This window comes from Anser anser (assembly GCF_964211835.1).
Source record: "Anser anser genome assembly, chromosome: 24".
Classification (NCBI taxonomy): domain Eukaryota; kingdom Metazoa; phylum Chordata; class Aves; order Anseriformes; family Anatidae; genus Anser; species Anser anser.
Genome location: NC_139745.1, coordinates 7,812,399 through 7,838,938, shown reverse-complemented (window position 1 = coordinate 7,838,938; position 26,540 = coordinate 7,812,399). Strand labels below are relative to the sequence as shown.

The 26,540-nt window shown below is 54.4% G+C and overlaps 1 protein-coding gene across 4 annotated transcripts in view; it reads left to right on the top strand.

Moving 5' to 3' along the window:
* Nucleotides 1-26,540, top strand: part of RUNX3 (RUNX family transcription factor 3) — a 60,754-nt gene continuing 34,214 nt past the window's right edge. For 2 of the 4 annotated variants that reach the window (XM_083810123.1, XM_083810122.1), the window contains exons 1-3: nt 20,505-21,095; nt 21,185-21,429; nt 22,497-22,653. In XM_083810123.1, coding sequence (XP_083666249.1) covers nt 20,582-21,095; nt 21,185-21,429; nt 22,497-22,653 — 916 coding nt within the window. In that variant the 5' untranslated portion in view covers nt 20,505-20,581. Of the gene's footprint in view, nt 127-20,504; nt 21,096-21,184; nt 21,430-22,496; nt 22,654-26,540 lie in introns of those variants that run through there. The other 2 variants (XM_083810124.1, XM_083810121.1) reach the window with 2 other exon arrangements.

Sequence of the window (26,540 nt, the reverse complement as noted above, 5' to 3'; positions counted from 1 at the left end):
TCCCATCCCTCCATCTCCTCCTGCCTGCCTCCAGCTCCTCAAGGGGAGCCGAGCGTCAGGACGAGGGGATGGCTTCCAACAGCATCTTCGACTCCTTCACCACCTACTCCTCTTCTTTCCTGCGTGGTGAGTACAGACTGGGCTGCTTCGTTCCACGGTGGCAGGAAATGTTGTTGGGTTTTGTATTTATTTAGTTATTCTGCAAAGAAGTAAGCCAGCAGCAGGCTGTGATGCAGCTTTGCTGGCACATCTCTTCTCACTGCTCCTTGCCAGGGTTTTCTATTGGGTCTGCAATGCTTTGATCCATTGCTGTCCTCGTCTAGGACTGGTGTGTGATTTCCTCCCATTAGTTCTTTTCCTTTTTCCCATGTGTTTGTGTTGCCAGCCATGCTGGGAAGGGTCAGTGTGGACGTTGCAGAGGGTCAGGACTGACTTGTGCTGGGACTTGATATTTTTTCTACTGTCCATGTTGTTACCTGGGCATTGGGTGTTGTGGGCTGGATGCTGTGCAGGTACAGCAGGAGGTAACCTGCAGGGGGAGTAAGAATCTGCAGAAGTGTAAAGAAATTGCTTCTAGGGAGAAACTGGTTTGCAGGTGGAAAAGGGCTTGTGGGAAGGTTAGAGCTGCATTCAAGCTTAGACTTTTGTATGTTTACTTCTATATAAAACTCCAAATGTGAAAACACATAGCAACTGTTCATAGCGCTTTATCAAATATGCAATTTGCTTGGAAAATGGATTTATTCAACCTGTTCTTACTGCCATGGCCTCTCTGCAACCCCTGGGACATGGCAGCCTCATACCTCAGTCTGCCTCAGGACAGGCACGTTGCCCACTCAGTGCCTGCTTCTCTCTGGGTTTCTCCTCCGCGGGGTCCCAGCTCCCAGCCAGCAGCGCCTGCTCCCAGGTGTGGTACTGGGAGGAGCAGATTTGCAAACTGCCACTGCCTGTCACTTTTTCAGGCCATTGGTGCTGTTTCGACTGCACGTTTTAAGACATGAAGTGCATGTGTGTGAGCACAGAGACACCCTGAAGTTGCAAAGGGATCTTCAAGAAGGGGGATAGGGTCTGTAATTCCTGCCAGCTGCGGTGTGCTGGTCCTTGTCTCTTCATTGCACACTGGTGGCTGCAATGCGTTCAAAATGCTTCTCACAAGAACATAAGTACTTTGTGGGTAAGCTGCTTGAGATGAGCCAGGTGTTTTGGCCTGTCCTTGTTTCTGCAGGCTGCAAGCGGGTGCAGCTCTAAGGCATACGATGGGACCTTTTTGGGAAGAAGCTTGGTGCTTGCTAACGAGTTGGGCAGAGCTCTGCAAACTGCTGCCTTCTCCCTTCCTGGTTTTGCAGCTGCAGTTAGGGAGCATAAGCCGAAGCTTGAGCTGATCACAGCTGCAAGGACTCAGGTTCTGAGCAATGGCTCAGCATATTGGGCTGAACCCAAATGGATTAGGGCAGGGTGATCCTAAATTGAACCCTACTTCAGGGGCAAAATAGAGCAGGCTGCAATTCTGTGGGGCTGTCCAGCTGCATGACCAGAAATGCATTAGCCATAGACCATTTTTTTTGCCTATTTCTGAGAATGCAAAATGTTACGTGTACTTTTGAGGCAGATTGATGGTGTCAACCCTCGTTGCCGTACCTGGGGGCTTTGAGTTTTCTTCTGAGCAGAGGACATTGGACAGGGAGCAGAAGTCGTCAGAGCTGGTTTGGGATATGGGGGTGTGAAGCCGGGCTGGCTCCCCTGACCGCAGCATGGGTGCACTGTGCCAGAGGGCAGGGAGAACAGGCAAAATACGCATGGTTGTCCTAATGCCCTCTGCTCAGGGACGGTGGCATTACAAATGTGTCTTTTGTACTCCATGGAGCTAATTAAAGGCAGTCCCATGGCAAGGAAATAAGAGAAGTTTATAAAAAACATTTGCATGGTTCTTTTTAATCTATACTTCAGCCTCCACAAGGCAGATGAAGAAATGCCGGAGTTTAACTGGGTTTGCTCATTTAAAAATAAAAAGAGAGTGAGAAACAGAAATATCACGTCTTGTATGCAATTTCCATACAAATAGGAACTCATAAAAGCAATAAACATCTTTGTTTCAGACATAACTTTTATTAAATGGGAGAGAATTAAATGATTACTCCAAGGATGGAATATGGCCAAATGCTGAAACATTTGTTTAGTATTAGGACAAGAAATCCTTGTTTTCTTTACGGAGCTCAGTGTGTCTTCTGCACAGCTTTGCGCACAGCTAGATTTGGGTGAGTACAGCAAAACATTCATGAATGTTCATTTAAATTCTTCATGGCTTTTTTGGATTCAACTGTATTCATTTTTGTTTGTTTGTTTTTCTGGGCATATCCATGAAAATGGATGTTTGTTTGCACAAACATTTAAGGAATGAAATGAAAAATCCCAAAGGTATTCACTAGTTAGTCTGGAAACTCTTTTTTTTAATAGAAAAAGTATTTTTTTCATCTCTCCAATGGGGTAGCTGAAGAAGTGCCACGTGGTAGCGCTGCACCAATCGCCAGTCAAAGGAGTGCAGAGGAACTGCTCATATTCACATCTGAGTAAAAGATATGGTAGGGCCTCAAATAAATTTGCCTTGAGTCCATGGCTTTTTGGATATAAACCCCATGATTTGTAGGGAAGAGAGCAGCTCCGTGGGGCAAAGAGCTGGCGGCAACATGTGGTTCAGCTGACGTTCCTCGCGCCCAAAGCGGGCACAGCTCCTTATGATGCTGTTGGTAAAAATTTACGATTTTTGCTCAGCAGACCAGCTCCTGGTTCTGACCATGAGCTCCTGGGACCTCACGAGCCACCATCCTGGTGGCAGCAGGTTGCCGCAAAGTCGTCAGGCCACTTGTGTCACATTAGCCCGTTGTTAGTGATGGCTATCAGGACAGGAAGGCTCAGTGGTGACCTCTGCTTTCTTAACAGCCGCCACTGTTGCTTCAGTAGAAAACTGCTCCGTTCGTGGAAATCTCTGGCGATGGCAGGGCTGTGACACCTTGGCGGGGCCACGTTGGGTGGCTGGGGCTGCCAGCGCTTGGCTGCGGGTCGTGGGGGGCTTGGTGCTGGCGCGAGCCCTGCCAAGGCCTGCTGGCAGCGGCGTGGGTGAGCGTCGTCTCATCTCCACGGCTCGGAGCGCCGATGCTTTGTGTTTTCCCTTTGCCTTTGTAAATCTAAGAGCACGAGGGAACCCCTCCTGAACCAGCACTGTCCGTCTGTGCTCCCCAATGAAAACAACAAAACTGCACTATATTGTTTTTGCGTCTTTCTCCATCATGTTGGTGTCCTTGTGGGCAGCTGCCCTCTCCTTGCCTTGCTGGTGGCTTAACTGGATTTCTGAAATCCCACTGAGAAAATCACCCACCCCAAAGGGGAAGAAATGAGCCACATTCCCACGGGGCACCCGCCCCATCCCCCACGTGCAGTGGCTCACATGGACAAGTTAACTTCTGTCCCCAGGTGTGGCCAGCAGGCGCTCTGCCTGCTCTCCTGCTGCTGGGGGGGGGAGGAAACCCTGCGTCCGTGGGGGCCTCAGTGTCGGAGGTGCTGCTGGTCGCCTTTGGCTTCTGAAACTGGGTGAGGATGACAGCCCCCGTGCAGTCAGAGGCTATTATTTCTTCTCTGGCAGGTCGATGCCGCCTGCACGTTTCCAGCGGCCCCAGGGAGCCCACGAGTGCAGGTTAGTCAGAGGTTTCACCATGACTGGCTGCAGCCGCTGCGATGTGGGCTGCGGCCGTGCCGGTGCTGGTGCGTCCTGGGGCAGGAGAAGCGCCCTGGTGCCCAGCTGCAGCGGCCATGCCCTCGGGGTGCCTTTCCCTGTGCCCCCAGGCCCCGTACGGCCCCTTACCATCCTCTCCCTTCCTCCCTCTCCAGCTCTCGCCAAGCACAGCAGGTCCGCTGCTCCTTCCAGAACCACTTTTCTTCTCGTCTTTTTGTCATGGACCACACACGTTTTTATAAAATGACCGGCTTGCCTCATGTGCTTGGGAGAGGCGATGTCCCCGGCTCTCCCCAGGCAGAGGTTTCTTTTTCCAACCTTCCCATAACGCACCACCTCAGGATTTCCACTCAGCAAACTGCCTTTTAATGGCTTTCTGTGTTTCTTCCTAACCACAGAAAACTGTAACCCTGACAATGTTTCCAGCAGTTTTCCCTTGTCCTGCCTCACCACGCTGTGGGCAATGCCTCTGGCCGAGGCTGGCATGAGCAGGCACCACACATCCCCACGCACGGGTAGCGGCAGCACTGAGCTTTGCAGCTGAGTTTGCCTAAATGCAGGTGCTTTGTCTCATCCTGTAGCACTCAAGGAGATTTTTTCTTGTTTCAAACATGAGAGCAAATGCAGCTCTCCCCAGCACGATGGCAGTGTGTCGCACTGGAGGTCTGCAGCAACCAGGCACTGGGGTGGGAGGCAGGAGCACAGGGGCCGTGCCTGCCTGTGGCTGGGCGCCGAGCGCTGCCGTGTCCGCAAGTGGGAGAAGCAAGGCAAAAAACCTGGATGCTGGGGGGGGAGGGACGCTATGCAGGCCAGCCCACAGGCACGTGTTTTGGTGTTAGGCTAATTTATAATGGGTGAAATTGGTGGGTCTTAGCACTATGCTTTAGCTTAGGGTGCTGAGGAAAGCTGGTGATGATTTTGGACAGAGCTGGTGACGTAGGGTGCACTGGGGCAGTGTCAGAGCAATGCTGGCCATCTAGGCAGGGATGCTTGCACACCCACGAGCACTGCACACCTGTGAGCTCTCCAGTGATCACAACTCAGCTGGAGCCTGCTCTCCCCCAGCGCCTACCTACGCCTGCACAAAGCCTGGCTCAGGGCTCCCAGCTCCCTGTGGGTGCAGGCTGGGGGAGCCTGAGTGCTGCACTGCGCTGCCCCGGCCCCTGCACGCACACACTCACACACGTGCCAGGGGCCTGGTGTGCTGCGGCTCGTGGCCGCAAGGTCTGCTTTGTCTCCATTCGTCCTTCCTTCGTTGGGATGGCTTGTGCGCGTGGAGTTTGACGGCTCCTGATTGACTGTCAGTGGCTTTGCCTTTTCCAAGGGCACCCTGCTGACTCGTGGCATGTCTTTTTTTTTTTTTTTTAAATGTATTTGTGTGTGTGTGTTTTGGGGGGGACGACAGTGAATATAAATCCATTGTCTCTCATCACCTTGTTACGATCTAATAGGGGTAGAGAGACAGTGGCGCTTCCCTTTGCTAAGCACTTTAATTCATGATGATTTCTTAGACTTGATCTGCTCTGATATGTCGTCAGTGTTTGTGGTCCACTGTTTTGGCCGTGTACAGTTTGGGAAACAGAATGAGCTGTGTGCTTGCAGGCTCAGATCCACACATGGTTGGCATTAGGAGCAAGAATGTGACTTCCCATCTGAAGCAACGAGCCTGAGCCACGGACCACACCATAAATATTCCCCAAACAAGGCTGATCAACAGAAGGGAGAACATTCAAAAACCTGCCAGTACGTCCTCAGCGCCTGCCTGACAGGACGTCCCCCAGCAGCGTCGGGGTGGTGGCAAGGAGGGTGTGGGGCTCAGCCCCAAGGATTCACGTTTCCTTGTCCTCCTGTTATGTGGGGCATTCGCACCCCATTTTTTCTCATGGGTACGTCCAGGGTGGGAAGAAATGTCATTGGTGGGTCGTTAGCTGCAACCTGCTGAAAATGGACTCTCCGGCACTGAGCTGCCATGCAAGCAGACCAGGGTCCAGAAGGCTGAGCTGTGCCCTCATGGTTTCCTGAAGCACCCGACCTGTCCGCTGCAGTGCCCTGGCCGTCCTGGCACACGACGCTTCTCAGAGGGGCGCTTTCATTTTCTTTGGCCTTGGTGCTTTATCCCTGACGTGCTGGGAATGGAGCAGGCGCAGCGGCTTGGGCTGAATCAGCACTCCAGACCCTTTCATCCTGGAGTCCCAGCAGCCTGTGCACAGAAATCCCTTTGAAGCCTGGCCACCAGTTCACTCAGGGTTTCTTGGTGTGCTTTTCTCTTTTTAGAGCTCACCCCAGTTTCACACATTTCCTGTCCTGTGCAGAAAGCAACGACCAGTACTGAGAGCAAATAGAGCAGGGCGAGTGCTGCTGTGCAATGCCTTCCCATGGAAATCGTGCTGCATACTAGAGCAAATGCACTTTCAAGGAAGACCTGGTTGACTCTAAGAGCTTTAGCTTTAATTCTTGTCCCAAAAGAACACTATCCTTGCCCTGACAGCAGCATCCTGGTGTAGTGGTGTATGGTGGGAAGGAAAAAGGAGCAAAACCCAGCTGTAAATGTGGTAACTCCCCTCCCCCCCCCCCCCAAATTACACGCAGGGAAACATATATACATATATATGTTTGCTGCAGCACAGGGAAGCATCACAGACACAGGCTTTTGGGCTGCAAATGCAAACTGTCCTCTGACCTGCAGCCTCCATATTCATCCTGACCATGCCTACCCCATCCCTGGCTCCTGTGATCGCCCAGACCCAGCTTGTTAATCGCTCTGATTTACCTGTGTGAGAGCAGTGGGCAGGACGCAGCACCAGTGCACCGGGTGCTCTGCAGACCCTGGTGATGCTGCAGTGCACTGACAGTCTAAATCAACACCAAAGCTGGCTGTGACCATGGCCTGCAGCAGGACTGAGACCCACGTGAGGGTCCCTGGGGTGCTAGGCACAGCCTTCGAGCACAGCATCCTCCTGCTTGGCTCTTCCCTTTCTAAAAATTCTTTTCTTTTCTTTTCTTTTCTTTTCTTTTCTTTTCTTTTCTTTTCTTTTCTTTTCTTTTCTTTTCTTTTCTTTTCTTTTCTTTTCTTTTCTTTTCTTTTCTTTTCTTTTCTTTTCTTTTCTTTTCTTTTCTTTTCTTTTCTTTTCTTTTCTTTTCTTTTCTTTTTTTCAAGAAAGTGGGACAGTCAATGCGTCTGCAATCTGGGGGTATTTTCCATAACATAAACATATTAAAAAGAAAAAGAAAAGGGAAAATAAAAAGAAACAATGTTTTTCCATTCCCACTGGAAGAAGCAAGTGCCTTTGGAACATGAGGAACGTATTACTCAAGCTATTGTAAAATAAAATATAAAAACAACCAAAATAGGAGAAGGCAGAGTTGAGTTTTTGTTGTTGTTGTTGTGTTGTTGTTTTTTCAAAGAAAAAGAAGGCTTGAGTTGGGAAGGGAGACACTGAAAATGTGCTTTTTTCAACAGTCTCTGTTATGCAGGAGGGCCCTGTAGAAGGCCTGACCTTTGCCTCTGGGACAGCCATATCCAGATCAAGAGGGACATGAAATGCTGGAAAAAGAGGGTCCAGGGTCTGTGCTTCCATTTGGGGAGGTGAAGGCTGGGAAGGGACCTCCTGGCACTGCGTTATTGCCCCGGGGAGAAGCAGCCCAGGAGGGATTTGTGTCCCCGAGGTGCCGACAGCTTTGTAGCGGCACCGCAGGGCAGCGGGACGTGGCCGTGGGGTACGCGCTCATGACCGCTGGCCTCAGCCTGGCACCCGCTGCGCCTGCTCAGGCCTCCACCCGTGCCTCGCGCCATGCTGGGGCTGGGGCTCGTCGCTGCCAGTGGCCATACAGCCCGGAGCTGGGGGACACTGCATGCCGGGGGCTGCCCAGGAGACAGCCAAACTGCGAGAGCGGGGCCGGTTCTGCCCCTAATGGTGGGACTGGGGGGTCTGGGGCTGCTTTTTGTCAGTCACTGTGTTTGTCTGCTATATTGGGATGCGATTTCACAACTCAGCATGGTTTTTGTTAAAATAACTTCTAAAAAATCAAAACAAAATGGTAGGAATGATGTTAGCAGCACAGCCCTGGACGAAAGTCTGCTCTGGCTTCTCGCACCCTCTGTGCCTCCTGGTCCCTGGCCAGGGCTCGGTCTGGCACGGGGACAGGCAGACAGGCTCAGGGTGTTGCAGACTTGCCGCAGGGCTGTGGGGAGTGTGCTGGTGCCCATGGGGGCCGCGCGGGCGGGTCGGTCCCGTACGGATACACCAAGTCGTGGCTGGGCTCTGCTGGAGGCTTCCCGGCGGGCTCTGGGAGCGGCCCTGGTCTCTCCGCACGGAGTCAACAGCATGAGTGTTAGTCTGCTGAATGGGCGTTGGTTAAATGGTGCTTGGTTTGTGGTTTGCAACTGCAGAGGTTCATGCACCAATGATAACTTTGTAATGAAGGGGAGTTCTGGGGATAAAAACTTCAGCAAGCAACCGAAGCATTTGCTTTCTGATCTCTGCAGCGAGCACGTGGTTATTGCTGGGAGAGGCACGTTTCCTAAGGAGAATGTGCCTATGCACACCTCCCATCCAGCCTGCTGCTGGTAGCATGATTGCTACACGAATGTCCCCAGCAGTAGCTTGATTTCTTTCCTGATAAGGAGCCAAGAAGCAGGGGAGGAAGCCACACTCATTACAAATATTAAAAACTACTGCCAGAGTTGCCTACTTCCATTCCTGTTCAGACACGTTGTGTGTGCCAGTGCCATCTGCCCACTTGTGAACCCATGGCTCTGCTGGAGTTAATGGGACCATTTGAGTGAAATTATTTGCACATGCCTTGATGTCTGCGGGATCAGCCTGTCTCACCCAGTCACCGATTTCTGCCTTCTGCTGCTGCAGGGAGATACGGGAGATCATTTATTGGTGCAGTGGGGATGTCTCTTGTTCAGCAAAGGCAAGTGCATGAGAATTGCAAATAAATGCTTGAGCTTGGTCTGGAGCAGCAGCTTGGGCTGGGCACGAGGAGATGCACTGAGGTGCACAGAAAAGCTGCAGAGGCTGTTTCTTTGCAGCCTGGCAGACATTAAACACCAGACACGGGCTTTGCTGTTCCCTTTAAACTCAAAGCATATGCACGGAGATAATTTCAGGACAGAGCACAATGCCATGGTTTCAGTGACTTGAAGTCAGGAATAAACTACTTAGTGGGGATTTGAGAAAGGCTGTGCCATTTTCCCTCATTAGGAGAGAGAGAGAAAATGCTGCCCAGAGAATGTAAAGAATAAATCAGATGTTCTGTTCCAAGATTAAGCCTTGTTCTGCAGCTCCTTTGTACCATGGCTGCATTTTACTGGCCATTTTTGTGCCCAATTACATTGAACATTGTAATTAAACACCTCCTTTTATTAGTCCTGGGTCAGTTTGGAAAATCTCACCGCATGGGCAAGCCCACCATTTTTTCCATAAACTCAGCACAACTGCCAGGCTAGGGAGCAGCAGCCCCAGCCCTGGTTCCTCATCTCTGCACCCAGTGGCAGGGCGCCCACCAGCTCCTCAGCCCTGGTGCCGCTGGGCTGGGTCCCTGGCGAGGCGCCGGCTGTGAGGATTCATCTGGCACCATCCCCCTCTGCCTGCCCTGGAGGTGTCTGTGTCCCCACATCAAAGCCTCTTATCCCTCCAACCTTTGGAGTTACACTGTCATTAAAAATCCTGCGCACGTGCTTTAAACTATCCCTACCTCCACAGCTAATAGGGGCCTCTAAGTGGCAAAGCATGTCAGCTCCTAATTTACTCCACATTAATGCTGTGCGTTTGCTTTTGCACCTTGAGCTGGGCACAGAGCTTCACTTCCCTTGTGTTTTTTCCAAAATGTCATGGTTCTGCTCCTTGTTAGCTTTGCTTTCCTGGCTCTCCCCTCACATAGCTGAGTGCAGTGGCCCCTGGGATCACAAGCAGGGGCTTAAACCACTCTTCCAAGTGCTAGGGCAGCTGAAATCCGTTGTCACTTGCTTTCTCATGTAGTTTTGGGCACTTTAGGTCTGCTGAGTTTGGTGTCAGGATTGTGGAGGTGTTTCATGACATACAAGAGATGGAGAAGGTGTTTGGGAGACATCAATGTGCAACAGAGTTAACGTGTCGCTGGGAACCAGACCTGTGCAGTTCAGTCCTGAGTCCTTCCATCCTGCAACTCACCCCATTGCCTTCCTCCCTTGGGTGATGAAGGTCAGTGGGGTAATAGATATGAATGAAGTAGTGCCTGGTCAGCCCCCGATTCTGTTAACTTTTCTAAGACCAGGCTGTGGTAGCTGAAACCCACTGACATACATTTTTCTGCTATCATTTCAAAGGCTCATTCCTGCTGTGATGCCAGAGTTCTTCTTAATTTATTCTGAGACAACATTACAGAATGATATTAACATGCAAAAATGCTGTTCAAATTATTAGAAGGGGATTAGGTTTTTATGGGGAGACCACAAACATCTCTCATGCAGCAATCTTGTAGAGCACTGGGCGTCCAGCAATGTCCCTGCTCACTCCCTGTCCTGCAAGAGCTTTTGCCTGCACAGCTCCCAGGGACAAGGAGCTGCTCTGGCCCTGCCCTGTGGTGGTGGGATGGATTGGGACCTGCAACACTGAAGCTTTGGGCCTGTGGTGGGACAAGCAGGTGGCCTACGACGCTGGCCCCCAAGCCCCTCCATCCTGGCTGCTCCTTCACAGGAGGGATTGGATGGGAAAGGCAGTGCTGGGATTTCTCCTGTATTGACACACTCTTTGGTGTAGGAGGGATACTAGCCAAGCCCTTGAGGCAGCTATTTTTTGTTCATTTCAAACCTCTTTCTATCCTGACAGTCAGCAAGCGCTATTTAAACTGACACCCTGCAGAAATCACAGCTCGGGCCGTTGGTGTCCCTGTCTCACCCTGTGCCAGGGGAGGTGAAATACCCTTGTCACCTGCGTGGAGCAGGTGCGTTGGGGTATGCTCCTGAGATGGGGGATTCACAGTTTGTCTCCCCAGCCTCTGAATGGAGACCTCCCACCGCCCATCCCCAGCCATCACATGGCTGCTGCGGTTTCACTGCGTGGCTGCATTTCGGCAGGAGAGAGGATCCTGGCTGCTGAGAGATCAAAAAAACCCATCCTGTGAAAATCCATTCCTGCAGACATAAATGGAGGTCGAGAGTGCTCGCTGTTGGCAGGACTGGCTCATACGTGTGCATGTTTTATCGGCACGGTGGATTGAAATGTCAAGAATGTGTGACTGCCAGGGCTCACAGTATTTTCCTTGAAGGAACACTGTGGCTGGGGCCTGATGGAAACTGGGGGCTCCTCGATGCCAGACGTGGGATGCGCATGTGGCACAGGGGCGGGTTGTGGTGCTGGGGGCTGCCAGGGCTGGGAGAAGCACCGTTATCGCTGCTCTGCAGATGGGGGAGCCGAAGCACTTGCTGGAGCCCGTGAGCAACTTGTCCAGAGTCCTTGGGGAAGGCTGCGGTGGAGCTGTGAATTGAACCCAGACATCTTGCTTCCCCCGCCAATGCCTTCTCCCAGAGCCCACGCTTCCTGCCAGTGATGGCCCTCTGTTCAGTTTTAGGAGAAAATGTAAAAATATTCTCCAAAACCACATGATCTCTTCCAGTTTTGGAGGTTCAGGCAGTCCCTTCAGCCAGACGCAGAACGGCTCAGACCCGAAGAAACAGCTGAGGTTGTGTTTCACAGATAAGATCCCCCCCTCTTCCCGCAGAGCTGGCTGCTCATGCTAGACTGAAAGCCACTACCATGTTGTCTGGACAAGTTCTCCATTTCTCTCGGCTCCAGCCCTAACCTGCTGCTGAACTGCTTCACTTCCCAGCCCGTGGCCTCGGCTGGGGCGGGAGCCTGCTGGTGGTGTCAGACAGCTGACCCCGGCAGACAGGCACCTCCTGGTTGCATACAAACTTTTATAAGAAACTTCTGCAAAAGTGAGCTCATGCAGCACGAGGCTTGCAGGACTGGGGGGATGGAGGGAGCAGGCAGGCGTGGTTCCCTTCCCAGCATGCTGGAGATGGATGAGCAGCAAACAGGGACTTAACAACGTTCTCTAAATAACATTGCATTTGATTTGTCAGAGTTCATATCCAGAAACCAGAAAAGTACCTTCCGTGTAGTTTTTAGCCTGTGACTAATTCCTTCAAGTCCAGGGGATTTGTTCTGTGCCTACATGGATGCCAAAGTGCAAGGTGAATTCACAGTCTGAGCCCTCTTTGGGGTTTTCTGTAGCTACTCTACCACTATGAGACTTACCGTCTGGGGATGCTGGTTGCCAATGAGAGTCTTTACAGAATGGCAAATATGAGAATAGAACGTTTGCACCGGAAAAAATAATCCGAGGAAGGAGCAGAAGCAGCACTAACCCAGACTCCATCTAGTCAAAGCTGCCTGACCGCAGCTCTGCTGTGACATCGTGGTGATAGTGCATCGCCGAGAGTTATTCATAGAAGTGAAACTAATGAATAATTGCAAAAAGCAAACCAGCCTGGAAAAAAATGGTGTGGGCCCAAAGGACAATTTGCAACTGGAACCAGAGGCCAGTTTTCTCAGAATTACTTTACCGTAGGTTGGTCACTGACAGCAGTTTGAGGTTGCTCTGTGTCGCTGGTGGAGAACCTTCACTGTTTCTTTGGCTGATTGCCATGGAGTCTGGCAGATAAGGCATAAATCAGGGATCAATCCCATGGGAATGATACACAGCTTGTAAAGGAAAAGCTGGTCCTAGCCTGGGACCTTGTTCTCTGTGGGGAAAAAAAAAAAAAAAAGCCAATCAGTTGCATTGACAGAAATGTCCAGGGTGCAATTACAGCCCTGGCATTGCAAAAGGAATGCAAGCCAGCCTGAATCTCATTTGTATCACCTGCCTTGAGCTATAAGGTAGAGTTATAGCTGTGTTTGCCAGCGATTTCATGGCTTAATTTGTAACTGGTGTAATCCTCAGGGAATGGCTGTTGAGTCCCATTGACAGGGGTACACACGGCATCTCCTCGCATGCTCTGACGTGTCCCCCGAGGCAGCTTTACTCTCCGGTGTGAGTTTTGGGGTGGGATGGGCCCCGTGGCTTCAGCACCCACAGCCCGTGGGAGGAGACCTTGCCAGCACAAACTGGTCCCCAGAAATTCCGGGGTTCTGGGCAAGCTGCTTGAGTCACAGCCCATGTGAGGTGGACCTGGGGCAATGACTGAATGCAGAGACCTGGGATCTGCCCACAGGGCTCGGCTGGCAGCCACTGCTGGCTGTTTGCTCATGCTTCACCCAAGCAGCATTGCAATGGGCTGGAGAAGTGTATTGCCGCCCTCCTGTCCATGTTCCCCCAGCTATATATGATGCTGCTCAGTGCACACACTGCAGCTTCTTTGGGCTCCATTGCCACAATCTGTCCCATGCTTCCTGTCCCTCCCCTTCTTGTCCCTCCCTTTAAATACCAGTTTTGGGAGCTTTGCTAGACGGTTGTCTTGCTGGAGAACAAATACCACCCTGCTCTGCAAACTCATCTGCCTGCAGACAAGTGGGGAAATCCCTCACGTGGATGAAAGCTGGTGAATTAGGCTAGCTGGCAGACCACATATTTATAAAGCATCTCCTGTGATGTGCCTCCCTTCCCAGCTTCCAGCTGTGCATCTACCAGGTCTCTGCCCAACCCAGACAGAAGAAGTGGGGTAATTTGCCGCTGGAAAGAAGAATGGAGAAATAAGATGGCCTGAGGCAGGAGAGCAGGAGGTCTCACCATGGCGCGGAGGTGGCTCTCCCAGTGAGGCATCACAGGCTGAGGTTTGGGGGGGACTCTCCGTCTTCAGCACGAGGATGTTCCAGGAAGGGCTTCGGAAATTTAGCAAAGCTGCTGCAGGGCATCTCTGCTGCCCTGTGGTCAGCCAGCATGAGATGGCAAGACCCCACCATGCTCTTCGGAGTAAGCTACTGGTGATGCACAAGGCCGGTCTGTCGGCCTTAGAAAGCCAGTCTGTCAGCTGCCTGGTTAAGGGGCTCCTGAGTCAATGGGGTGCCCCTGGGGCGAGCAGGGTGGGTTCCCATTGCAATGCTGATCTTCTGCAGGGAAGTTAAATGGTTGTGGTGTGTTTGCACTTGCCTATAAAACTGGTTTTGTTGAGATGTGGCACTAAGAGGCTTTATTAGACCTGAAAAGAAACCTGAGCTCCAGCTGGTGCCAGTTCCAGCTGCAAGATGCTGTCAGTCCCCTCCTGCCCTCACTGGGCAGACGAGCACCCATTTCTGTCCCTGCCTCCAAGGCGTAGTTGCAGCCATTGCAGCAATATCTAAATCTACGGCCACAGTTTGCTACGAGCCTGGTGCCTTTCGCAGCGATATTAGGTGAGAGTGGGAGAACACGAGCACTTCCCAGCATTCACTTTCTCTCTGTTCATGTTTGACTTCCCCAAATGCGCGGCTCCAGCAGCTGGAGTGCAGCGCAGCAGTGCTCAGGGCAGTGCGAACACTTCACCCAGCCGGGACGCAGGCACACAGCCCGGCCGCTGCTTTGGTGTGCAGACGAATGACCCTTCCCAGGGGCTCCGTGTGCAAATGTCAGCACGCCAGAGGAGCGCTGTGCACCCATTTGATACCCAGCATCACAGCAACGTTTGGGGCCAGACTCATGGGAGCCTCACTGAAAAATGTTCTTTGGGAAACGTCATTACACATTGAGTCACCACATGGAGATAAGTGATGGGGCAGTTTTGCCAAAGCATGGCTACTTTCTGAGACAAGAAAGTGCCTTCCAGTCTGTTCGTGCTGTGGGAGAGCTGCTTTGCCTGGCACGTGCAGCAGGGTTTCCCTGCATGCTGAAGCTGTGCGGGTGCAGGGCTGCCAGCGCCCCAGCCCTTGGCCCGGGAGCCCTTCCGTGACAGCAGCTCCTCGGAGCGCCTCTCCTCGAACTTAGAAATCATACCGTGTTTTTTTACATCGACCCCGTTGTACTTTTCTTGTCGTCATGTGCCTTTCGGTTCCTCTTTCCACCATCCAGACATTTCCCCTTTTTCTTTCCTTTGGAATTTTTTTTTATTTCTCCCCATGTCGCATTTTGGGTTTTGAAGGGTCTGGCAGCAGCCCAGGCTCTGGCGGCACCTGGGGCCCTGTGCACGGCTGTGGCCTGGGCAGTGCCTGGGGCCTGGAGGCTGGAGGCTGCTCCCTTCTCTCCTGGTTTGGGCTGCCTGGGCTCTGAGAAAGATCCGCACCGCGTCCCAGGTGCCCCATGAAAGACTCGGCAGGACTTCGGCCATCTGCCTGCCAGTGTGAGAGTGGGCACTGCGGGGGTGTCTCCGTGAAAGATGCGTCCTCACCCCCATAGGGTCTGGCACGAGGCATTGCGCCCCTCTAAACTCCTCAGAAACCCCCAAAGAGACAGAAACTCCACAGAACCTTAATAACTCTGAATAAAGCGCTCTGTTTCCAGTTGTTATCCACCTTGGGCATTTTGTGGAGGAGATGGGATGTCCTTAGGTGCTCCATAACCTTTGCATGAATAGTTCCTTTGCTCTGCATAAACGCATTCTTAAAGGAGCATCGGACTTTCATTCTCCACTTACTTCAACCATCATACTTCTCTGTTCACTTGTTTAAATCAAGCATAAAGCTCTAACTGTTCTTTGAATATTTATGACTAGTTTTTATCTCATGCCATGCATACAAAACATACTTGATTTCTTTCCTAAAAGTTTTTTCAAGTGCAAAGTTTTAAAAACATGTGGCTTTTATTGCAGGCAGGAATGAATAACAGCATTCCACCAGTAACCACATTAAATGGAACAGTAATATTCATATGCGTAAGGGCAAAAGCTGCCTTGTTTCCTATTTGCAGTTGAACTCTGAAATTAATTAAGAACTAAAAGGATCTGACAGTCATTAGGATCTTTTAAAAAGGAGTGGAAGTGGCAGATGGGACCCATGCTCCAAAAAGCCCGGCTGTGCTATCAATAGCACAGAGGATGTAAGCCCTGAATATGCTCTTAATTGTTGCCGTTGTGAGGAGAGGAGAATTGCAGTGCTGAACAATGAAGAATGGCACTTTCGTGACTTCAGAACCACAGGATTCACGTCAATAGCACTCGTGCTCCTAAGTCACTTTGCAGCTTTTGAAAAATCCCATCCCGTCATGCTGCACAGAGCGCAGGACGCCCACAAAAGTCTGGTGCCAGGGGAGCCGTGCGTCCTGGCTCTCATCGCGTGCGGTGTATAGCGCTGATAATACCTCAAGAGCAGCGGCATTGCCCGTGATTCACCCCAGTGCATGCCCCTGGGGCTCGGTGCTCTGGTTCCTGAGTGGTCAAGGATGCGTGTGTGGGTGTGCATGCATGTGGAGAGTCTTCCTGGGGACGCTGATTTAAGTAAGGACTGGTATACAATGCACTGGTGTAAAATGGGGAAAAATGGGAGGACAGGCAAGCCCCAAAGTTGTAAGGAGAGAATGCAACCGCTCCTCCAACTGTGGCCTTTTTAGTCCTTCAAATGGTGAAAGAAACCTGGCCCTAGGCAACCAGGTAGGAATCTCATGTTGATTTTCCTGGGTGACAGCATTTCATGCCAGGATCCAACACTCTTGCTAGAGTCTTCCTCCTGCTCTGGCTGCTCCATGCAAGGATCCTGGACACCAGGCGACAGAGCTGTTTATGCAGACAGTGAGGTGGAGCGGGACAGCTGTGGCTCCCATGGGGTTAATGGATGTCCTGGCTCAAATTTTGATGTCAAATTGCAGCTCTTGCCTTTTGAGTGGGTGCTGAGGTAGGTTTTCCTCCCTTCTCTATGGGTATCACCCAGCCCCGGGGCACACTGGCCACAGAGCAGTGCCTGGTGCAGCGCTGCTGGAGTCACCAGCAGGACAGTCTCACAGTAGGTCCCTCGCCCAAGTACAGGCTTCCCAGTGAGTTATGTCTGGGGCAGGCACTGTTTTTTGCACACACACACACACACCAGTTTCCCCATATTTCTTCCCCTGAGTGCCACAACTTCCCTCCTGCCGGAGCCTCTGACTGCGGCTCACATAATTGCCTCATGAGAGCCTGTTTTGTCAGTGACACTCAGGGGTTAAAAATTGTCACCATCGTGCACCCCATTGGACCTAGCATCTGTTGTTTGATTTATGAATGAATAGCACGCTCCCTCCCTGCATGCTGCTCTCAGATCCCCTTCCCTTAACTACAAAATAGATCCAGACACCCGCATGGCCCTACTGAGCACTGTGCTCCTGAGACAGAGTTTGTGATGAATTTTTAATAGAAAGCTTCCTATAAGCCTCTGCACTTACTTCCTTGCCGTTGAACCAAGTGGCTCTGCTGCTAAATAACAGCTCAAATGAATTAAAAACTACAGAGGAGACTGTAAGGGAACTAATCCCAGCAAGTAATGATTTAAAGAGCTGCTGACCTCCCTGTAAATGTGAACAGTAGCTTCAAAGTATTTGAAAAGAGGCCCATGCAAATCCTTGGTCATATATCATATTAACCTTCCCTGGAGTGAGCAGGGGCTGGAGGAATACTCCCCACGTGTCGATATTTCCTGGTTTGTGGAGGAACAGAGTGGGGTGTGCTTCGTTCCTCTCTCTCCATTTCCAGCGCAGCTTCCAGGGCAGTTGCTGTCCAGTTTGGTTCTGTGCTGCAAAGGGAAAGTGCAGGGGCTGGTGGCTGAGAGCCTGGTGTTTCACTCGGACATGAGTGCCTAACTTTACCCTCCATCACCTGGAGGAGGAGCCCCTCTTTGAGACTGAGGGATAATTCAAACGAAAGATAATTCCTGTCAGGGCACAGAGCTTGCCAGTGCCAAGGGTCCCTGCAGCTCTGCGACAAGTTCTCTTGCGTGAACACCTCTTTGCTGGAACAGATGCTGGGTTGCTTTGCTGAGCTTTGCTTGTCTTGGGATGACCAGCCAATCTGAAGTTGGGGGAAGTCTGATTTACCACCGCTCGATGTTTTGGGTTGCATTTTGTGTTGCTGCAAGGTAGGGCAGCTTTGTACCTATGCAATGGAGAAGTGCAGGGCAAAAAAATGATGCAACAGGTTATGGGAGTGAGCCTGCCTCCCATTGCTCAGAAGTTAAAAAAAAATAAGTCAGCATGGGGTGTCAGAGGGTGCTGGTTTGAGTAGCTTTCGGGGTGGCTGCAGGGGAGGGGCGGGACATGGTACGCTGCACACCTGGAAATACCCAGCCTGGGTGACTGACTCCAGGTATTTTGGGGAGGCATTTATACGGTACCTTGAGGACACTGAGATGATGCAACTAGTTGCCCTTTTGAGCATGTTGTTACCAGTATAAAAACGGATTTGAGCAATTCATGGACAGCAGGGCTGCAAATGGACACTGACATAAGGCAGGAATGTGCCTTCATCATACCTGAATGCGGAGGTAATAGCAGGAGGGTGGACTATGGAAATCATCCAGGTTTGTGCCCTCTCTCTAAACAGCATCACCTCTCCTCACCAAAAGATGTAGTGATTTGGGCTAGATGAAACAGATTTGCATAAAGCTTGATGAAAGGTAAGAGCCTCCTGGGGAGGCCAGCGCTGTGTGGCCACAGTGCTTACAAAGTCCTGGTGCAGAGCAGCCCATCACCACACACCAGCTGGACAAACGCCCGAGGACGGGCTGCTCCTGCCCACCAGCATGCCCCCAGCTGGGCATTGCCAGGCCCAGGCCCGCCCGTGCTGGGGGACACCAGCTTCTCCGTGCAAGCGCCCAAAACCCGTGGATGGGTTTGATGTGCTCCATGGCAGGTGCTCAGGCCCTCCCTGGCTGCAGTAAATGGATTATATTCTCACTTTGTGGCATCTATAAGCAGGAGAAGACCTTGTCACCTCTGCTGGTGGGGAACAGGCTGGGAGGAAGGGGGCCAAGGTGCTGTGTCACTGTCCATGCTCTGCAGGGATGTCGGGTTTTAGGGAGAGACACTTTAAAGGCAAGTTCCCAGCAGGACTTTAAAGAAAAAAGAAAAAAAAAAAGACACGAAAAGCAGGAAATGTAAAGCCAGTAAACTTAGAAACGAGCATCGTGCAGCTCTGTCCCACCGGGACCCCCCACACCGTCCCAGCCCGGTGCTCCGTCTGAGAGCAGCCGGGCGGGGGGGGAACGCGGGGGCCCCGGGGCCGCGCCTCGCTCTCCATCGGGGAGAACCCGTGCAGCGGGGAAGAACCGAGACCGAAATCGCAGCGGTGGGGACCGCAGGGCGAGGTCGGCAGCCGCGGCGGGGCTCTGCGAGGCCTGGGCAGCGCCGGCCCCCCCGCCCAGCCCCGGCACGGCCCCGGTCCGGGGCGGCAGCGGCCCGGGCGGCCCCGTCGCGCCCGCCCCGTCGCGGAGCCGCCGCGCGGAGCCCCGGCGCCCACCGGCGGCCGCGCGGCCGCACTGCAGCGCTGCCCGCCGCGCCGCGCAGGCGTGCTGTGCCCCCCCCCTCCCGCATCCCCTCCGTGCCACCCCCGAGGGGACCGGGGGGGCGGCGGGGATCGAGCCCCGGCCGGCCCCGGTGGGAGGCCGCGACAAGCCCGGCCCGCCCGTGGCGCTGCCCCGGGCTCCGCGCCGAGCGGGGGCAGCCGCGTTCTGCGCGCGTCCCCCTCGCTGCTACACGGGGGCAAAAAATAGCAGTGAGCGCGGCGGCCCCGCGGCCCGGCGAGCTTTCCCCTAAAAAGGGCAGGATCGCAGCGCCTCCGCGCAGAGAGCCGCCGGGAGACGCCCGGCACGCGGGGGCCGGCGGCCGACCCCCCGGGCAAGCTCGGGGCCGGCGCTGTCCCCGGCACCGGTGCGGCTCCCGCGGGGCCGGAGCGGCTTCCCTGTGTGCCCCGGTTACCAACGGGGCAGCGCCGCGGGGGAACCTCCGCTCCTCCCTCCTCTCTCCCTATTAAATTATTTCTTTGTTCGCTCATTTTGACACACGCAGATTTTTTCTCTCGGTCGTGTCCCCGGCTCGGCTCTTGCCGGCAGCGGAAGGGGAGCCTGGCCCGGGCTCCTCCGCGCCCTGCGGCTTGCGGGGGGAAAATGTTTCGGCAGTTCGAGGCGGGATTCGTCAAAACAAGAATTCCTTTTAGTTTTAAGGGAAGCCGTGTTGCACGCAGCCCCGCGCAGCGCCCGCTGCGGCCCAGCCGGCTGCGCTCCGCCGCCAGCCCCGACGTGCGGTGCCGGCCCCGAACCTGCGGGAAGCCGCTGAGCCCCCCCGCGCCGCTCAGGCCCGACCGCGGAGCGCGGAGGTCGTCCCCGCCGCGGCGGAGCCGGGCCGCGGGGCAAAGAAATCCCCGCCTCGCCCCTCCGCCGCCGCCCCCCGCCCGCCCCCGGCGCGGCTCGCTTCGCGGCGCGGCGTTTCCGCGGGCAGCCGCAAAGAGCCCGACGCCTTCGTTTTGTTCCTGCAGAACCGGTCGCTTCGCCGCGAGTTTTCTCGCCAACGATTCCGGCCGGGGCCGCCGGCCGTGCCCAGACCCGCAGACCCCGCAGAGCCGCCGGGGGCGCCGGGCACCGCGGGCGCCCCGGGAGCGCCCGAGGCTGAGGCGGCTTCCAGCTTTCGGGGGCCAGAAAGCGGAGGCCGGGGAGCCGCGGCTTGCAGCGCGGTTTGCGGGGAGAGCCGCCCCTCGGCGTAAGCCGGCGGGGCCCGGCGGCGCGGCCTCGGCTCCCCTCGTCCCGCGGTGACCGAGCCGCGCCGGGGGGTCGCGGGCGGCGGCACCGGGAGCGCTCCGCGGCGGGGAGAGGGACGGGCCTCGCTCCCTGCCGCGCCTCACGGCCACGGCGGCGCCTCCGGCCCCAGCCCGGCCCCATCGCGCCCCAAACCCCCCCGGCGGCGGCGGCGGCGAGAAGCCGCCGGGGCCCCGACGTGCGCCCGCCCGGCCCGTACGGCCCGGAGGGGAGGGGCCCCGCGAGGCCACGCCTGCTTCGAGAGATGCCCCGCCCCTCTTCGGCGCTCTCCCCGCCCCCTTTCGGTGTGGCCACGCCCCCGAGGCCCCCAGGAGCCGGGGGGCGGGCGGGGACGAGGCCCCTCGCGGCCGCCCCATTGGCGCGGCGCCCCGTCCTTCAGGCGCGGCCCGCCCCCCCGGGGCCGGCAGTAAATACGGTACCGGGCGGCGCAGCTGACACTGGGGAGCTGCTTTCGGGGCCGCCCGGCGGAGGGGACCCGCCTGCAGCCGAGCGCGCCCGGCCGCGACGTGGCTGTGCCGGGGCTCCGCGCCGCCTTTCCCCGGGCGGGGCGGGCGGGACCGCAGCGAGGCCTCCGGAGACGCGCCCCGGAGCCGGGCAGGAGCAGCCCCCCCGCGCCGCTCGCCCCGGGCCGCCCCGCCGAGCACGGAAATCTGCCGGGACGGAGCGAGGCGGCGCGGGCCCCGGCTGCTGCTGCCCGAGCCGCCCGCGGGGAGCGCCCCCGCCGCGCCCCGCCGCGAGAGCCGCGCCGCAGCCGAGCGGTGGGCGCCGGGCCTCGCCGGGCCACTCTTCGTCCCCCCCGGCTGCGGCGGTTCCCTGACGCCCGCTGTTGTGATGCGTATTCCCGTAGACCCGAGCACCAGCAGGCGCTTCACACCCCCCTCCACGGCATTCCCCTGCGGTAAGATGGGAGAGAACAGCGGGGCGCTGGGGGCCGCCGCGCCGGGCGCCCGGGCGCGACCCGAGGTGCGCTCCGTCGTGGATGTACTGGCCGACCACGCCGGAGAGCTGGTGCGCACCGACAGCCCCAACTTCTTGTGCTCCGTGCTGCCGTCCCACTGGAGGTGCAACAAGACGCTGCCCGTCGCCTTCAAGGTAAGCCGGGAGGTCCGGGGAAGGCTGCGGGGCGCCGGGTCCCGCTACCCCCTCCTGCCCTCCGTTCCGACCCGCTCGCCTCTCTCCCCCCGCCCCTTTCATTTTAACTCGCTCCTGACATCACCTTCACGAGAACCTCTTTTATTATTTTTAATCAAGTCTCTGCATTGCCCTGCGGTCACCGCATCTTAGATATTCCGTACAGTTAGGAGCTCTCGGGCAACTTTGAAGTTTAATGAGAGTGGAGGTTAATTACCTTCCCGGGAGAGGGAGAGGGAGGCAGGGACGGGAGATCTAATCTGCAACAAGAAAGCGAAGAGCTGGAGCGCCGGCACCGGGTTGCGCTGCCCGAGCCCCGCGTGCCTCCCCACGGCTCCGCTCCCGCGGGACGGGGCGGGACGGGGCGGCCCAACGGGGTGCATCGGGACGGGCGGCCCCGCTGCGCGCCCGGCGCTGGGGCCGGGGGAACGGGGCCAAGGCGAAAAAAGCGAGAAGAGCGGCGGGAGGAGAGGCGGGGGAATCAGGAGGGGCTGGAGAGCAGGGCCGGGCTCCGGGCAGCCCGGCGAGGCGGGGAGGTTTTTTACAAACCGGGTCCCCCGGCCGTGCGCTGTCGCCGGGAGCGCGGGGCGCCGCTCCGCGGACCGGGGCCGCTTCGTCGTCCGCCGGTCGCTTCTCCTCTGGGCGGCCGCGCAGAGCCAGCGGCTCCCCCGGGCCGCGCTGCCCGCGGAGCTCCGGGGCCCCGGGCGCGGCCGCCCCGCGCTCGGCAGCGAGTTTCTCTTCGGGTTTCTCCCGAACCGAACAAAATAAATCTGCGGTTCGCCCCGGCCGGGGCCGTGCGGCGGACAGACCCTCGCTACTTCTTACCCCCCGTTTTAGCTCATTTTCCCTTTCCCCATCCGTGTTTTGGTTTGTGTTTGTTTTTTTTTTTTTCTTCGGTTTTCCTCGGGGACTCGGGTTGCTTTTGGTTTTGGTTTGTCTTTGAGGGGGCTTGAGGGGAGCGAAACCGTAGGGCAGGTTAGCTCAGACCGCAGTTAAGCTCAGCCTAAAATCCTTTCGTCCTGCCCTAGGTTGTAGCCCTCGGAGATGTACCTGATGGGACGGTGGTAACGGTGATGGCAGGGAATGATGAAAACTACTCTGCAGAGCTCCGCAATGCCTCCGCCGTGATGAAAAACCAAGTAGCAAGATTTAACGATCTCAGATTTGTTGGGAGAAGCGGCAGGGGTAGGTATCGGCCAGGAAATGGTTGGCCTTCTTATTCGGCTTTTATTTTCTCTAATAAAAGCAAAAGTTTATTTTACTTTAACGGCATATTTCTCGCGAGCCAATGGAGGTGGTTTTGCTGCTGCGGGCTGGGCTCCTCGGGCAGGGAGGAAACCTTCAGCACCGAAGTGGTTCCTGAGTGGGCCGTGGGCAGTGGGGCAGTTGGAGGGATGTGGTAGCATCCCTGGCTGCTTCCCGCAGAGCAGATCTGGTGGCGGCTTTGTTCCGCTCCTCCCTGGGGTTTTTCTCTGCCGAGACATCAGGCACAGATGGTGCAGGAAAAGAAACCTTGTTGTAAAACCAATGTGGTGTTGTAATGCAACCCCTCTCAGGTGCATGGGTTTCACTCAAAAGTGTGCACGCACGGGCTGGTAGGCAGCCCCAGCCCAAGTACCTCTAAATTTATGGAGCGTCTTCTTGGAGAGATAAGGCAGACAGGTGACGCTGCTGGAGCCTGGGTCCCCTCTGCAGTCAGAGGCAGGTGGATGTACCTGGGGTCTGATGAGGCAATAATCCACCTTCTTGCTAGCTGTTAAAGGGTGCAAATCAAATGGTTTGAAGTTCTTATTAGAAGAATAATCCAGTGCTCTGCATGGAGTAGGTGCGGTGAGTAGGGTTGCAGAGAGATTCATTCAAATTGCTGTGCGCAATACTGCCAACAGGGATGCGGGAGCTGGGGCAGTTGCAGATCTGAGTGCCTTTTGGGGAAGATGCATTTGTTTTTCCCTATGCTTGCTGCGTGGGAAACTAGAACAGAAATTTTACCTTCTGTCTCTAGAGACTGGCTCTGTCATTTATCCTTAAACCGATCGCAGTACTGGCTTTTTGAAAACAAATCATCAAAGAAATCCGTCCCTGCTATCTGAGAAAAGCAGAACAAATCCCCTGAAAATACTGGAAAGCCAGTGGGTGTTGAGAGGAGATCCCTGTGTGCCTTTTACTCCTGCATGATTCCTCACAGCCGCATTTTACCTGAATTTCAAATAGTATAAATAGAATTTCAGCATTTCATCACCAATAAACACTACAGACTAAACTGCTTAATTGTTAATTAAAAAAAAATGGACATATGATAGCATTTTCTCAGTCTTTGAATGTATACATACAATGTCAGATGTATTTTGACTTCTCTGCATTAATTAAAAGCAGTGATGTTAGGAATTATTTGCATGTAATAACTGTTTACTTGTTCCTCTTTATGAAACTTGAATAGTTTACATTCTTTCATACATTTCCTTTTTCCTGTTGGCTCCTTCTCCAAATTGCAGTTTCTTTAAAACTCTCCACTTAACTGGTTGCAGGTTGATGGATGGAAAATGTTTTTCTTTTATGAATTAAGCTTTCATTTCTGTAATCAATTATTCTCTTAGGCTCTTTTCTTTCTGGTTTTTTCATTCTCCTTACACAAATTTCTAAACTGAATGCAACCCAATCTCATCTTGACTCTTGAATTCATTATTAACTTTCCTCCTGCAATCCCAAGCTCTGAATTAACAGTAGTTTACAGTCTACTGAAAGTGGCTGGGTGAATCGTCTCCTTCCTCCAGCAGAGTCCTGGCAAATGCTCATTACAGCAGTGGAAACACCTCTGCTGCCTCTAACAGGCTTTGGAGCCAGCAAGAAGTTTTAACTCAAGTGCGGATTTTTTTACCTATTCTTATGGGATGAGGCTTTGTAGTGTTTGCACAGACCTAACTCCAGTAGGGCTCCCTGGTGCTGTGTGAAAGAGGCACGGTGGGGTTTTCTTGCAGCTTGAAGCGTGTGCTTAGTTCCCTGTGCACGGCTGTGCTTTCTCAGCAAGGGGCTCCTTGAGGCGTATTTAGTGCTAAAAATCGTTTAAATTGAATTTTTATTCTGGGTGCCACACTTAATTTCTCTTGTTTTGTTTTAATCTCAACGTCCAGTGTTGGTTTTGTTAATTCTGGTGGAAATCTGAATTTGCTGCAAAATATTTTGTTGGAACAAAGTTCTGTGTGTGTAAAAGCTTGTGTAAATACTGTGTGTGTACGTGTGCGCTTGTAAGCACGCACAGCCTGTGTCCACCGACTAACAGCAAGTAAGTGTGCCTGAGCTGCAGGAGCATCGGAACCAGGGAGGCTCTTGTTTTGAAAACAGGAGCTGAAGTGGTTCAGAGCCGGCCACTTCTGTCCCTATCGTGTGGGTCACCTAGCACTGTGAGCCGCCCGGGGGCAGGGAAAAAAGCAGGTTCTTACCTCCCCCTCTCCAAAATTACCGTCCCCGTGTGCAGGACGAAGGGAGGGGAAAAGGGCCGGGTCCCCGGCCTCTCTCGAATAAAGATTTCTGCTCATATTTCGCCATATAAAATGAAAGCCGAGGGCAAGGGGATGCTGCAGTGTGCGCTGCGCCCCCGGCTGCTCTCCCGGCCAGGGACCGTCCCCACGGAGCATCTCCCGGAGCCGCGGGTGCTGCCCGGACCCACCGGGGGAGCCGGGCTTCTTCCCGAGCGGCTGCTGGGGCCGGGGAGCGGTGGGAAGGAGTAACCACAGCCCGGCTTCCCGAGAAGGCGGGAAATGAGTAAAAATGGTGCTGAGTAATAATTGTCATTTTCAACTCATGGGAGGATTTTTGAGAGCTGTTAGAGACGCAAAATGTCACGGCCGGCTCCGCTCTGCAGCCATCCTCCCTGGGGACGCTGCTCCCCGCGCAGAGGTGTTTGTATCTGCGGTGAGCAGGGAGTGAAACCGAAAGGCAGGGGAATTGTCGCTTGGAAAAGAAAAATAATTAAAATTAGAAAAAAAATCACACCTAGGAGAAGGTAGCGGCGCTGAGCACGGAGCTGTGAGCTCCGCTCAGCCCCCGCTGGGTGCCCAGGGTGCTCCCCGCGCCGGCCGCGCTGCCTGCTCCCACCGCGCTGCGCTCGCACGCGAACAAAAAGGGCTCTCTCCCATTGCCTTTCTTCCCGTGAAACAGCTTCCTAAATAATTTCTTCTAATAATCCTCATCTGTGCACTCGGTTTCTGCAGACATTTTGCTAACAAGTACTCTGCTTGTGTCGGTTGTTTTTATGTGAACGCAGTCACCGGGAGCCTCCGTGCTCCGCAGGCTGTGGCAGCGTGGCTCTTTGGTGCAGGTTGGCGGCGAGGCTGCTTCATTGGGGGTTACGTTTTCATTTGAGAGGGTAAAAAAAAAAAAAAAGAATCCCTCTTGTGTGGAGAATGAGCTGAAGGGTTTTGCACTGTCTGGTCTAATTTTGAAAGCTGAAGTCGGCATGGATTGTTTTCTGGCTTTCACAAATCCTTCTTGCCGTCTGCCTTAAAGCCAGCCTTAACACCCCCTCCCTCCCCCCAACACTCCTGTAGAGAAACTTCCCACCTGAGATAACTGCTCAGTGTTCTCTGCAGGAGATAATTTCTTTTTCTATTTATTCTTTTTTTCTTTTCCTGCCTAGCTGTGTAAATACAATAAATTATTTTTGCTATAGGCACTCTCAGATCCACCCTTATAGACAGATGGTGGTTGGGATCTGGAAAACTCTAACCCAGGGAAGAGGGAGAGGAGGCTGTTTCTTGCTGCTCGGTGGAGGTGTTTGTGAGTGAAGCGAAGGCTGGAGGAGCTCGGGGGCGACTGGGCAGGCACTTCAGGGCGATTTCTGCTGGGTTTTCTGCCTCTGAAATACCGCCTGCCTTTGAAATCCCGTGGCGATTGCTCTTGGGGGATCGGCTGGCGCGGTTCCCTTGCACGCACACGCGGCCCCCCCTTTACCCGCGGAACTCCCAAACGCTGCGGGGATGCCCCGGGAGGGGGCGGGAGAGCCGAGGCCCTTTCAGGAGGAGCCGGCGCTGCCGAGCCCTGCGACTGGCGATGGTGTCCCCGACCCGCCAGCAACG